The sequence below is a fragment of the Cavia porcellus genome, unplaced genomic scaffold (genome assembly GCF_034190915.1).
Source record: "Cavia porcellus strain 051 isolate PalLab524CR breed Dunkin Hartley unplaced genomic scaffold, mCavPor4.1 scaffold_22, whole genome shotgun sequence".
Taxonomy (NCBI): Eukaryota; Metazoa; Chordata; class Mammalia; order Rodentia; family Caviidae; genus Cavia; species Cavia porcellus.
The window spans coordinates 18,895,140-18,910,663 of record NW_026947505.1 but is presented as its reverse complement, the minus strand read 5'-3'; the positions used below and the strand labels follow the sequence as shown (position 1 = coordinate 18,910,663).

The 15,524-nt window shown below is 37.4% G+C and overlaps 1 protein-coding gene across 15 annotated transcripts in view; it reads right to left on the bottom strand.

The window, feature by feature from the left end:
- The window catches only part of Ptprk (protein tyrosine phosphatase receptor type K), a 498,623-nt gene that overhangs the window by 376,811 nt on the left and 106,288 nt on the right, over nucleotides 1-15,524 (bottom strand). For all 15 annotated transcript variants that reach the window (XM_063232882.1, XM_023564542.2, XM_063232877.1 and 12 more), the window contains exon 2: nucleotides 5,114-5,236. In XM_063232882.1, the coding sequence (XP_063088952.1) occupies nucleotides 5,114-5,236 (123 nt within the window). The remainder of the gene's footprint in view (nucleotides 1-5,113; nucleotides 5,237-15,524) is intronic.

Sequence of the window (15,524 nt, the reverse complement as noted above, 5' to 3'; positions counted from 1 at the left end):
CATCTGCTTCCTGTAATGTCTTGTGGCTAGATGTCCCCCCATCTAGATGCCATGCAGTCATAGGGTTTTTCAGAGGTGGCTGAATCTACAGTGTGTGATGCTGGGGTTAAGGGTATGTGATTAGTAAACCAGTCCAAAGATTCTTTTGGCATAGTTCTGGCTTAGACGGTAAGCGTCACAATGCCCTAGGGCAGGTAGCCTGCATATAATATGAGGGACAGAAAAGAACCTTATTTCTCTCCCTTACTGCTTTTGTTATCTTGTGGGTATCAAGAACTGTTTTCTCTGATGGTCCTCTGCCTTGGAGCCAGGAAACTATGAGCTAAAAACCCCTACAAACCATGAGCTAAAACTAAACCTTTCCTCTCTCAGCTTTGAATACTGGGCATTTTGTCTCAACACAAGAAAAGTAAGAACACACTATCTGAAGTTTGGCTTGGAGTTTGACACATGGCAGAATTGAGATGTAATGGGGCCTTACACTAGTACATCACGCCTCGCTAAATTTTATAAGAGGAGAAATGGTTTCTCACCTCATTCTTCAGGTTAATTTAATGACAAGGACTTTTATATTCTACAATATATACAACGTGTGCATTTTCAAATGGGAACTCTGAACAGTGATTTACATTATTAGCAATAAAGTACCAGACTGAAGGTGGAATATAATGTAGTCATAATTTTAAATACTGTTGAACGAGTTCTCTAGAGACTCTAAACTAAAATTCAATTAGTCATTTTATAAAAACTTGTTAAAAAGTGGAAAAGCAGTTATAATTACAATGAAAGGGAAATGTATTGAGCTGTCAATCCTGGACCCTACTCTCTGATCTAAAACAGAACATGCAGGAAAATGGTCAAATGAATTGGTTTTATACCGTCATAAAAGAGTATTTGACAAATAAGGTCAAAGACGGAAGTATTTGAGATCAAAGAATATCTGGATCCATGCAGCATCACTCACTGTGAGTCTGTGTTACTTGATTATATAACAGATTTTTGAGAAGTAGAAAATTGGTATTAATTTGACAAATGATAGAAAGGAAGACAGAGACAAAATTTTAAAAATCCTTTCTTTTATCAAAACACTGACACATATCCAAAATAAATAGGTGATATCATTTATAAAGAAGTGATATCATTTATAATGATAAAAGCCTAATACTAAAATTATGAAAGGCCTTCTAAATAGATTACAATCAGAACTCAATATGATGCTTATGAAACAGAACTTTCTATTCAATTTTTTAACGAGAAAAATAATATTATTTAAACACTCGACAAAATATTTTAAGGCTTCCATTTCATAAGTTTGTCTTATGAAATCCAAGATGGAAAAACATGGCAGATACAGAGGAGAACACTGCAGTCTGGTAGATTAAAAGGACCCATAGAAATGATATTGTAACATTAGCAATGGAAATACATTGAAATAAGCATAGCTGGGAGCATAGAAGACTACAAAGAATTCTAAGCCAGTTAGCAAAATCTTCCCAAACCAGATAAAAATTCTGTAGAACTAGCAGGAATGGGGAGAGTCTGATGAGTGGATAGGCCGACAGAGAAATGTCTAAACAGAGGTAAGAATACACAGAAAGGCCAAAAATAGCCAAGACCACGTAACCTCATGCGGCTGTGGAGGAGGACCCAGTATGAAGAGTGTGGAACACTGGAAGTTTCCCGTTAGGTAACTTTGACTTTAATCTATAACATTTCAATGATTGCTGTAGCTTCCCAATAGGGACCTTGTGAGCAGCTGTTCTATTGCTTTTTTGTCACTTTGTATTAATGTCTAGGAAGCACAGGGAAGTGCCCTGTTCAGCATCTGACCGCTAGTGATTTCCTCCTGGTCTAAGCCTATCTAGGAAAGCACCATGCAGACCATCAGCGGTATGGCAAAGCCTCCGCTCTCCCACATCCAGTCTCTCCCGCAAGTCACAGCTCCCTGACCTCTACTGCCTCCGTGAGGTTTGCTTACTTTGGGAATTTATGTAAATGGCTACCATAGGTATTCTCCTGTCTGGTTTCACTCCCTCGAGATTACAAAATTCATTCAGTTCCTTGAGAAGAGCAACGTCTGTTCACTGACACTCTTTTGTGATGCTGTGCTATGTAAATTCTGCAGTTAGTTGTCCACTGCACTAGTGATAGGAATTGGGGCTGTTTTCAGCTGTGATATTATAAATGATGACATAAACCCCTCTGCTGCGTCTTTTGGAGAGTACGTGTACTAAGCTCAGCTGGGCTTATGCTACCGAATGGGTTCACCGGTTATTAGATTGTGCAAAGTGCTGGCACAGACTGACACTCTGATCGTAGCACACGAGGTTTCACTTGATCCACTTTCTCACCATGCCTGGAACCATGAGTGCCAGCTTTCCACTAAGTGTGCAACAGTTTCTCACAATAGCTCTTAAACTGCATATCATCGATGACTGCGTTGAAAACATAGCTATACAGTCATGTCTGACCATTAGAAGAATTGGGAAGTACCATTGGGAAGTACCCATTCTTTTGAAACACAGCAGGTCTCTTTAGCCACCATCACTGTCACGTAAAAACAGTAGTGTGTGGGGTTAGGAACTGCCACAGAGCATTTTCAGCAATTTTTGGTAGCACTGTATAGTCTCATGAGAAAAAGTGTTTTATTCTTTGTGCTTCGCTTCTACACATCTTCATTCCTCTTTTATTCTAAACTATTTACTCACTCAGTATTGCTTTGGCACCTCTGATCACCAATCCTTAAAATAATCAATGAAATAAGTCAGTTAACAATGTCCAAGTTCCATCCAGAGTCCAACATTAAGTCTGCATCAGAAAGCTAAGTTCTTAGGGTACAGCTAACTTCTTATGGAGCATAGGACTTTTTTTCTTTCATCTTTGCTGGTACTTTAAGAAAACAAAATAAACACATCTTCCTTTTTATTAAAAAAAAAAGCATTACACATAAAATTTTAATGCAATAAATCTAAACACTTCATTTTGCCAATTTATCGGCAGATAATGTTCACTCAGCACTTTAAAAGATCATAAGGAAAGTGGAGAAAACTGTCATTTGTAAAAAAAAAGATAAAAGGAATATACACGTAAGTGCTCTCTTTCACTTCGCTTCTGACTAAACACAGCTACATTCAGCAAAACTAAAGCACAGTGACCTTTCTCCCTCCTCTGCATGATTAATTACTTAATGCCATACTAATTGGACAGTGTGGATGAATTTCAAACACTTTCACCTTCTATGCATATCATCTTCTACTGTAACAGCGATTAAGCTGCGCATCAAAGGTGAGCCCACAAGGTCACCAGAGCACAAGCTCTTCGGCATTCATCACTCACCATCAGTGCTAATTAACAATGGTAACATTTCCATAAATCAATGTCTTTCTGATTATTCCCTGATGATAAACAGTCAAAATGTGTGCATTACAGCCCAATCTCCTTAATTTCACATGAAAATTCAGTCTAAATATACCACTAAGAAAATTCACGTAAAGTATTACAGTAGTTTCTTTAATTAAGATGCACGAGGGAAATAAGGTTATGTACCTTTGGAAGAAACACACAAAACGAAATGAATCTACTATTAACATAGGGGTCAAACATAAGAAGCAAACGCTTCTTTTCAAGCACCAAGTGCCAATTTATTCTTCAGGAAGCAAATTAAAGTGCAACCCATCCTCAGAAACAACCATTTCTCTACTGGGCCAAGGAAAATGACAATTCAGAAAAAAAAATTTAATTCACTTACATATCAGAGAGTAGACTGACAAAAAGAAAAGACTTTCCAAAGGGTATGTAAACTATATTGATTTACAACCCAAAACTTGCAAATGATCCTCTTAGATTTGAAATGCTTTGTGTGTTTGTGATATGCTATTGTTTATTGATGTTTTTCTTTTTTGAATTCATATTAATTGTCAACTTAAAAGATGCTATTGATATAGTTATTTTGAATCAATCACAAGAACTGACACTTTCATTTCAATTGTTAGGTCTAAAATGGTCATATCTTAAATTTATGATCAGTTTAGGAAAGACTTTCTGAATTTATAGAAAAGTTATCAATAATCTTATGTCTTCAACATAAAATATTAAAATACATTTTAAAACATAATTCATTAGTAATATAAATTCAGCACATCAATTATGATTATACATTCTAATAAAATAATATTTAAAATCTTATCAATTATAAGATTATACATTCTGATAACAACATAAGTCTTCTACACAATTACTACGACACAATTGTGTTCTATATTTATTTGCTTGTTAGTTTTATTCTAAGCATTGAAACCAAAAAATAGTTCTTTTTAGTACTGCATTTAAAATTCCTATTTACATTGTAATTTTTACTATTTAACAGTTATCGCTAAATGCAGTAAACAGAATTAGTTCCAAACTAATACATAGGATACCACAAATACTAACCTAGTATCAGAGAAAATGGTATGTATATATTGATATGTTAGTTTATTTTTCACAAGTAAGAGAAAATAGAAATGAAACTGTGGTAAACAATTAGAAAATATATTTACTCATGAATTCCAAAGCCAAAGGTTAGGACAGGCTCTAACTAAGCAATGAACAGGTCTCAGCTCCACTGCTAACTCTCATCTCCTGAACGCCCTTCCTCCTAGGCATGGCCATGCGCATGACTAGAGGAAGGAGAGACCATGATACAAAAGTCCTTCCCCTCAGTCCTTGGACCAAATGTGTTATTTAATTGAGTAGGTATTAAGTGAGCTAATCTCATAATTAGGATGTCTAAAATAGATTTTATTTCTTCAATGGGGGGAGAGTTGCTCATCATGATCATCTTTTACTAAGTAGAAAAAACCACTAATATATAATATAGAATCATAATTTGCTAAGTCATAGTTAACTATAGTATAACGAGAATTCTTGAAAAACACAAGCTAGAAGGTTATCAAGGGAGAGACAAAGAGTCCTAGTTTTAAGACCCACAGATGGGGTGAACACTCTAATACATTAGCTTATTTTAACAAATTTGTTATATTCTATATTAGTATATCCTATCATCTCTAAAACCAGAAAGGGCAACATGTCCTGTGGCTCCCTCCTCGACCCTGAGGAAAGCCACGCTTCTCACCTTGGGGCATTTCTGGAGGCAGATAATGAGGTTCTTGGGCGCTGACATGAACCCACTCAAAGTCATCGTAGAGGTCCTGGTGGTAATCACAGGCCCCAGGCCCATCCTCAAAAGTGCAGCCACCTGAAAAGGAGAAAGAGAACCATTCTTACCATCAAGATACATTTTTGAAGAGTAGGGAAAATATTAGTGCAGTAGATATGGTATTGAAATATAATTTTAATAGCCAATGGTATTCCTGTTTCTCATGATTCTGTTTAAATTTTCACATAAAAAGAAATACATATCAGCGTATTCTGTTTGAATAAGAAACCAGTTTGAGCCTCAGAAGGAAGGCTGAAGCACTGATGCTGAATTATTAACAAAAGAAGTAGAAGATATGCAAGATGTGAGGCTTTCCTAAAAAATATTTAAAGCAGCCAGGATCTAAAGAGTTTTTACCATTTTATTAGAGACAGGAAGAGGAAGAATGAAAACAGCTTTGTAATTCTGCTTCCCAAAAAATGAAACTAATGTTGAAGTCTTAACAAAACCATTACCATGAAAGGACCTAGGAAGGTTACACAGGGTAACAAAAGAATCATAGAACTTTACAGAGTGTAAAGAGGTGCAAGGCTGGGATATGCTCTTCCATACTCTATGTTTTTATTAAGTTCACTGGTACACTTCAGGTTTACATAATGATCATATTCACCATCGAGAATTTGTACCAATGAAGTTACTTTCACACACAAATATGATTTAAGCACAGAATCAATCAAATTAGCCTCTAATCACACCTACTACTTCATTTAATAATCTGCTTTATAAAACAGAAATCGTCTTGCCTCCTTTTTCTATCAGTCACTATTTTTTCTTTCTGGTTTTATTTTCAGAGGTAATTATATGATAGAAACAGAATGATACCTTTGTTTTCTATTCCACAGGTTCAGGCACACCTCAGCCAAAGTATTTAGTTTATTCAAATGATGAAAATTAGAACTGGCCTGTCTGTCTGATCTTGAAAGAAAATGGATTACAACTAATGAAAACCCAGCAGTGGCTTTAATGAGAAAAACCAATAACCTGTCTTCCTTTCAAGTAGCTATTTGTTTAGTTTCCATGGGGATCCGCATGGAGAAACTCTGTGAGTTCTCTGAAATAACAAGCAAAAGTGTGGCAAACTTCAGGCCTTTCTATTTCTGTCACTCTTAGCATCAAAAGTTTGTCAGTCTGAATATGTGCGAGAGTCACATTGGGTCCAGTGACACAGAGAAGCTGGTATCAAACCAAAACAGTGCATCAGAGGCTTCTGGAGGACAACCTGACCCTAAAATCTTTTTCAAAAGCAAACGTATGTATCCTTGAACCCCTATTACGACTACACAGTTCCTTTAAAATAACCCAAACTTCAGCAGTTGGAAAACTTCATATTGTTTTTAAGTGTGCTCAAAATATTCTTTTTATAAATGTGCTCAGGAAAAGATGATTTTTTTAAAATTTAAAAATAATAAAAAGATGTTGCTAGGAAATGCAGAGCAAGGGAAGTTTTTCTCAAAAATACGATTTGCTGTCACAACCCTACCATGACTTACTACACATCCCGTGGGGGTTCCCGCCACCGTTTATCCTGGGGCACGTGTACTCTGTATACAAATTCAACTCACAGTGGACTCACACAGACTCATCTCGGACGCCAATAGCTTTAAACTGCTGTCCTTCATGCCCACTGCTAATCTTAGACTGCAGAATCCTGGTTAACAATACAAACAAAGAGTAACTGTATAGAATTAATAGGATCAGGGTGACATCAGAGGCACATCAGAAACGCTGTGTCAAAAGCATCTTGAAAAATCATAGTGGTCTCCCTCATTTGAGTGATAAAAATAAAACTATTAAAGGTGAATTTTAAACGTCAGTTTATAATATATTCCAATATATAAGAGATGCCACATACCTATTTACAACATGGATACCATATTTATAAATCATTGGTAAAAGAATGTTATGAGTATTTTTATAATGGATTTTTGTTTCAGTAAACTTTTATACAGTATAAGTGGATAAGATGGTAAGAAATAGAAAAGTTAATAATCCTGGGCTGATGAAAGATACAGTGTGTTGTAAGAGATAACAATACGATCAAAATTCCAAAGAACTCAAAAGAACTGGCTCCTTGCACAGGGTTGGTTTTGAAAGACTTCACTGAATTATGCCTAATGAAGATGATTAAGGAAGTGTCAATCTTGAGACCATACGGGTAAGTGAAATAAATCAGACATACAAGCTTAAATACCTCACGGTTCCTCTTCTACGTGAAACCCGAAGTATAAATAAAGAGCAAAATGAAAGGTTTGGTAACAGGAAATGGGGAGAGAGACTGTCTGCAGAAGGGAAGAGAACCAGGAAACAGGGAAGGGTGAAGAGAGGGACAGGGGGCATAGGAAGCACTGAGGTGCTTTATGTCCCTGTGCCAGCTCGCTATGATGGAAATATTCTGGACTGCAAACCTGTACTAATAAAAAACAAAAATCTAAAAAGGAATGTGGGCGGAGCCTGGTGGCTCATGCCTGTAATCCCAGCACTCAGGGAGGCTGAGGCAAGGAAATCACTGCAAGTTCAAGACCAGCCTGGGCTACAAAATGAATTTAAGGCCAGCAGGGGCTGGGGATTTAGCTCAGCAGCATAAGCGCCTGCCTTGCAAGCAGGCAGTCGTGAGTTCGATCTCCGGTACTGATAAAAAGGAAAAAGACAAACAAAATAAAAAATTTTAAAAAAAAGAATTTAAGGCCAGCTTAAACTGCATGGTGAGACTTGTATCAAAAAGACAAAACTTAAAACATACCAAAAAAAGATAGAAAGGAATGTACTAAGAAAATCCAGAAAAAAGACAGTTTTGAATCAGGAGAAAGGCCAAATCGAAGTCACGCAGGTCTAAATGAACATGGCAAGCGAGAGAATCTCAGTGATTCCATACAGTGAACAAGAAACGTGAGGAGCGGGAAAGGCAGAAACAAAACCAGTTGTTAGCTGCTTTAAGTTTCATAAAAAAAGGAGCTTAAATTTATTCAACTGTCTTGAAACCATGAAACGATTTCAATCAGGAATATGACAACTCAAGTCCATTTAAATAATGTTACCGCAGGCTGCCATGTACAGTAGAAGTAAAATGGTAAAAACGTATCGTGAGGCAATTCGATGACACGCTATTCCTGTGGACCATTTATGTTTTCCTAGAGAGCTTAAACACAATCCTTTGTGATACAGGGTCCTCTATGCATGTGTTCTTGAGAACACATCTAAAAGGGAAATGGGACATGTCATGGCAAGACTGTAATTCACCTGAGTTTTAAGGTTCATTAAGCCAGGCGACAGAACAGAGGCTGCAAAACCAACCTGGTGTGCACGAATTCAGTTAGGCAGAGGGGAGGAAACAGGCACGAGCAAACAACTTCCATTTTCAGTTGTTATATTGGCCACCAGCAAGACCACTACAAATGAGCAGCTGCAAATCGGGTCAGAGAAATGGGCACCACAGTTTCTGAGCCTGGAGGACAATTATTCCTAAGACAAGTTCACAGATTGCGAATCCCTCTCCACCAATCAGGCCGCAGACCGCAGCTCCCACACAATGATGGGCTTCCCCATGCCAAGTCACTTGAGGGCCTTTGCGAGCTGTTCACTGACAGCAAACAGCAGGCCAAGGAGACTTGCTGGAAACCCTGTCCATCCCTAAGCAGCTTAGTGAAAGGACCATACAAGGAAAACTCAGTACCCGCGCATGCTAAAAAAGTCACCGGGGGCCCAAAACCTGCATTGTGTAAATATCTAACATTTGGAAAGATATTTAATAGATACTCAAACAGAAGGTGGTAGCTCTGGAGAAAACACACAAATAAACTTTCTATAATAACATAAGAAAATGAAGAATATGAAAATTCAAATCTTTGAAGTCAATGAACTTGTCAATAAATTCCAGAGTCAGGTGAATTTAAACAACACTGAACTAGAAAAAAATGAAGTCATCCAGGCCCTGAAGAGGTCCACACGTTTGGATGAGACTCCCATTTCAAACACAGAATCTGCCCAAGCAATGTATGCACACTTCAGGAACAGAAAAGTTTGTATAAGGTGCACATTCTCCTGATTTAACACCCCTAGGCTTTTATCTACGGGAGACTCTAAATGGTGTCAGATGTCACAGAAAACTCACTACACAGCAGGCCCTTCCAGGAGATAATCAAAACCTACTGGACACTCTGATCAAGGTTACCCAAGCAGCGTTCACCATACTAACCAACATCTAGAAGCTCACGGCCATTGCTCTGGGCACCTCTTCTAATGCAGAAACTCACAGTGACTTGTATGAATTTCACGGTGTCTCAATAAATGTTGTGTTAAAATACTTTATACAAGTTTTTTCTTTTCTTGAAGTGTGTACACATCTTCTGTTTGTTTGTCTTTTGGTTTTTGGTTTTTGGTTTTTGGGGGTATTTTTAGTGAGCTCTGTATATTGTCCTAGGATCTCCGGCCTTCTCCTCTCTAATGCATTTACCCACTCATAATTTTATGACTTACTGTAACAGTGAGAAATGGATTATCTTTCATGCTTATTTACTGCTGAAAACAAGTTCCATTTCCTAAGGAAATAGAAAGTTTTCTCATTTCTTTATACAAAGTTTAAGAAGAAGCCGAGAATAGCTGTATATCCCTGTAATTCCAGCACTGTGAGAGGCTGAGGCAGGAGATTACAAGTCCATGTCTGGCATGGGTAACTTGGCAAGATCCTATCCCAAAATAAAGAGAAATTAACGAACTCACAAGATAGCTCAGTGGGTTCCATTTCTAGGACCACATAAAGAAGACTTTGGAGAAAATATGTCAACAAATACAATATCATAGTTGCTTGACGATAACTCTTAAAAATGGGCAAGTTGGGCCAGGAGTTTAGGTCAGTGGCGTAAATGCCTGCTTGGCAAACGCGATATCTTGAGTTTAATCCCCAGTATCTAAATAAATAAATAAATAAATAAAATGGGCAAGTTAACCTCCAATTTTTAGTTAATCCATAACATACAAAATTGCCCATTCAAATTTGGAATCATCTTTAACTGTACTAATGAGAAATCCTAAGTTAAATTTACTAGAAATTATCTCCAAAACACATAACAAAGATATCATTATGTTTCACACACAAAAAAATTAAACGAACAAAACAAGAACTTGCTACTGAATATCTTAAATCTAGTACCACTTACAATCTGAGTAAATACCATCTATTCCCAGAACAATGTTTAAGTGAATAAAAAAACCGAAATTGATGCTTTTAAGTAAAAGTTACATTTCCTACGACATAAACTCAGACATTGTAATACATCATTTTTGTTTTAACTCTACATTTCTGGGAAGTTTGAAAGTACAAAATATGAACTAATATACATGATCAGTATTTAGGAAGTTTATATCCACTCTAAGGATAAGCAATACTTTCTGTCAACTTAAGTACTGAAATTAAAACCTGAACATCATCCACACAGATACAAAAACGTATTAATTTTAGCTTCAAGGACGAATCAGTGGTCATAGTATATTGTTCTAGTTCAAAAAGCAAAGAAGATACACTCAAAGAAAATTTACCACTAAGACTTCTTCAAAAGATTATCATTTCACACCCAGAAGAAAATCCTTTATGTTGCATGTGATGAGTTAGAAAATGAAAATGTTACTTCGGCTAAGCTTTTCCATACAAGAAAAGGAACTTGTGATACACTTGTGGAAATCCAGACCCATCATTTATTGATTGATATAAATAGCTCATAATGATGAGAGAAGAATTATTTTGAATATACTCATTAATAATCTAATTGTTCTTTCCTAGAGTTCCACTTCTAGCAAATAATAGATTTTATATATATATATATATATAGCCCAAAATTATTCTCGAATTGTCTATGATTCAAAGCAAACATGTTTTGACTGAATAACTATGCTCCAATAAGACTGAATTATCCAGAATGGAATAAAAAGTCTAATTTCACACTTCTTCCCAGAGAAGTAATATTAAAATCTCCTGCACCCCCATTAATAAGAATAAAGCAGTATTAAGGAATTTGCACACATTATCCACTTAGCTGACTGAAGGAGAATGTATCTGACACAGCATGGGTGATGGCCAAGTACAAACATAGCTTTGTTTCTTTGAGCCTCTGTGTCCTCCCCAGTAAAATCAAGACAATGACAACCACAGTACGGTCCTGTGAGGATTGGTTATAATGGATGCAAGGCTCCTTACCCTCACGGAGTCTTTCACAATGCACCTTTGTCATCCTCATGTCATACTTTCCACACATTCATTCCACGTATGCAACATACAGCTTCAGTGCTCGGCACAGGCAAATCATAAATGAATGAGAAAGGTGGTTTTCATCTCTCTTCGTCAGGAAGACTAAAGAGAGTTTTACCTGCTTTGGTTTGGATCAAAAATGTCTCCCTAAAAGACTCATGTATCGCGGTAAGGCTTTTGGAAACTGTTTGGCTCCAAACAGTTCCTAATGCATCACCAGATGAATTCATTCAAAATTTGATGGTATTAGCAAGAGCTAGATCTAGGTGACGGGCACCTTTGGATTTTCCCTCTTTCTCTTTCTCTTTCTCTTTCTCTTTCTCTTTCTCTTTCTCTGTCTCTGTCTCTGTCTCTGTCTGTCTCTTTCTCTTTCTCTCTCTCTCTGTCCCCCCTCCACTTCTAGTGTGCCATAGTTGAGCATCTCTGCACTGCCACAAAATGGGCCACTGAACCACGAACTGAAACCTCTGAAACCATGAGCCAGAATCTTTTATTCTTTATGTTGATTTTCTCAGCTATGGTCCCAGCAATGAGAAATTAACTAATGTAACACTGACATTAGCTTTCTCTGGATACTTACTATAACATGTTTTCAAACAGGAAGTACATTCTTTTAGATCAGGAGCTGGCGAACTGTAATCTACACAAAGCCAGTTAGCAAACATTCTTGGTGGTGTTGGTCAGGCCATTTCACAGCTTCACAACCTTTGTCCTGTAGCAATAAGCAGCCACAGAAACCATGTAACAACAGGCATGGCTGCATTTGAATACAACTGTAGAACAGGGCACAGGCTGGAGGTGACCTTTGGCCACAGTTCACCAACTCCTGGTCTAGATTACTGTGATCTTCAGAATTTTTTAAACTATGGGTAGAAAATATTCCAATTTCAAGCTTAAAATGGGGTCTCTGGTTTCTGTAGCAGCAGCATAAATGAGAAATAATGAGGGACTCTTCCAAGGTCCTTCAATTACTGAGGCTTCAAAGTTGTAAGACCACAGAGAGAAAGACAGCTTATCCAAGGTCCCTACATATACATCCATGAATGTATGCAAAGTCTCTCCCTCTATGGGTCACTAGTTAAGTTTCTTTCTAGAAATGAAACAAAAGGGAATAGTGAAAATCAAGGAGGCACATATTAAAAGAAAAAAACACCAGCAATTCTGGGTCTCAAATATGTGTGAGTACAGAAGAGAGAGGAGAGCAATCTAAATCACTGTGCCTGATTTTCAGGGTTAGGCACAAGTCAAAACCCGAAAATAAGACTCTGAGTTGTGGACAGTCCTGATGGCATGTATGTGACTTTATCAACCTCGTTATGGGGCTAATGGGCAATTACATGCCAAATAGCCTTAGAAATGATTTCACAGATGAAAAGAGGTCTATTAAAATGTAAAGGGGATATATTTTTTAAAAAGGTACTTCAAAGTACAAAAAATTAAAATCGCTCATGGCCTCAGAACAAGAAAGCATCAAAGCCAGGATCTGATCCTAGGCACTGTGAGTTCTTTACTCTGAACCATAAACCCAAACAGCTCCCAAAAGTACAGCAGGAGTAGACATTTTCAGAATTATACATCACAGCGGCCACCAATACACCAGCTTCGGTGTGTCATCCAGTGAAGGGCCACTTCTGGTCCACCTGTGTCATACTCTTGGTGACTGAGCAGCCTCACAAGGCACAAAGCAGTAAACTCCAAACCACGCCACGTGTCAGAGTCTCTGAGGAGTCCCTAATGGCACAAATCAGAGAGGGGTTTCACTGGATAAAGTTACAGAAGCCTTGCTGATTGCTGATACGAGCAAATAACTTCATTCCAACTATGTGACACAGGCTGAAACTTTATAGGAAGCACTGTCTTACCACTCTAGTTTGGCAAACTGCTTTTCCCCTCATCTCTTTCAAAAACACATCCCAAAAAAAGACTGTCTTTTTAAAGCATTTAAACAAATGTATTTTTTTTAAGTTAAGATCACTTTTTTTCTTGTCATTTTTGCTGCTGCCCTCACACAAGCTCTAGGAGAGGAAACCAGATGTTTTCCAAAGCTCATCAGTGGAATCATGGATCCAAGTTTCTTTTCCTATTTTTTTTTCTAATTCTTCTATTTCAGTACAATCTCATGTTTTTTACTTGGAGTTAGAAACACAATATAGAAGGAACCAGTGAACAAAGTAATTGAGAGTAAATGTAGTGAAAAATAAAATTCTCAAGTGAAGCTATATTTACATTTTGGTAAAATTGGAAACCACCCAAGCTGGCACTTAAGCCTTTCTTTGTCTTGCTTCTCCTGGAGGGATTACTGGTGGGCTCCACTTCAGCCTCTGCAGATGCAACCTGGCTTATTTAAGTCATTGCTCCTAACTCAGCCTGAGCACAGTGAGCGATGGATCACTTTTCACTCATGGAGAGAGCTCAGTGAAAGGCTGGAGCTCCATAAAACAGACACGTAGGAGCCAAGCTCCTGCCACAGGGGCAGAGACCTGCTGGGAAGATTCAGGTGTAGAGTTTTGTGTTAGATGTCCATTTGGCTAAGGACTCAAAAACATGCATGACTACATTTGTAAACAGTCAACAATTCAGGTAAGACGCTTCCAGGGATGAGGTGACCAGTTAATTTGGGTAAATGGTGGAAATTTATTTCAAAAGAAAAACTTCTAGGGCATCTGAAATCAGTACAGACTTCCCAGATGTAGAAATACATATGGCAAATAAATACACGGAAAAATGTTCGACATCACTGATTATTGGAAAAATGCGAATTAAAACAACACTGAGATCCCATCTCACTCCAAAAAGAATGGCTAACACCAAGAAATCAGTGAATAACAAATGTTGGCAGGGCTGTGGAGACAAAGGAACTCTTCTGCATTGCTCTGGGAACACAGACTGGTAAAACTACCTGAGAAATCAATATGGAGATTCCTCAAAGTACAAGGATTAGTGGTTACACTGACCCAGCTATTCCCCTTCTGAGTATTTTCCTAGAGGAGTTGAAAACATCATAACACAGGAATATATGTGCTTCCATGTTTATAGCAGCACAATTTGTGATAGTCAGATCTGGGTAACAATCCAAACACGCATCAACTGAGGAATGGATAAAAAAAAAAAAAAGATTTGGTATTTCTAATCAGTGGAGTACTACTCAGCTAGAAAGAAGGATAAACTCGAAGTTTTTATAGATAAGCGGATACAACTAGAGACCATACTCATAAGTGAAATAAATCCGACTTACATGTGTAGCCACCACATTTTCTGGCCAGTATAAGAAACTAAAAACAAGTAAGATCCAAAAGTTACAATAGATATAGTAAAATAGAAAGAAACTGCTCAAAGGGAATTCATATCATTTGGTCAATTTTGCATGCCTGTATCTGGTAACCTGAGCAACTATTTTGAAGATAACAACATTTAATAAAACAACTATTGCTAAAATCCTATCATCTTGTTTTGAAATCCTGCATCACTACTGCTTTTTGGGTATTATTATTGCTGTTGTTTGTCATTTGGCTTTGTTGCTGTTTTTGGTTTGTTTGTTTGACTGCTTTTTAATTTTTCTGTGCTTTGTTTTCTCTTTAAAATAAAAAATATATCTTTTTCTGTTGTTCATTAGTGTGAAAGTCTTTTGCTATCAAAACTTCTCTAAGATTGAATTAATGTGGGGCTGGGGATTTAGCTCAGTGGCATAAGCACCTGCCTTGCAAGCAGGCAGTCGTGAGTTCGATCCCCGGTACCAATAAAAAAGAAAAAGACAAAAAAAAAAAAAAAAGATTGAATTAATGTAAAAATATACAGGCCAATATTTAGATTCTTTACAGTTCTTAAAATCCATTCTTCGGAGGAAAGAGGAGCCATCTCTGCCGTTTCCTGGGGTTACACTGCATCCTGAAAGCCCACTTTAGCTTTCTACTTTGTCCACAGAAAACAAGCCACTTAGACGAGAAACCCGAATCACAGTAACTTTCTCTTCTCAGTCCCCGCTGAGAAAATTGCATATGGGTACCATTTAGTGGAGATACTCTGTAAAATAATGATTTCTCAAGCAGCAAAAGCAGCCCACAGAGACATGGAAATGCATGCAAATCCCCG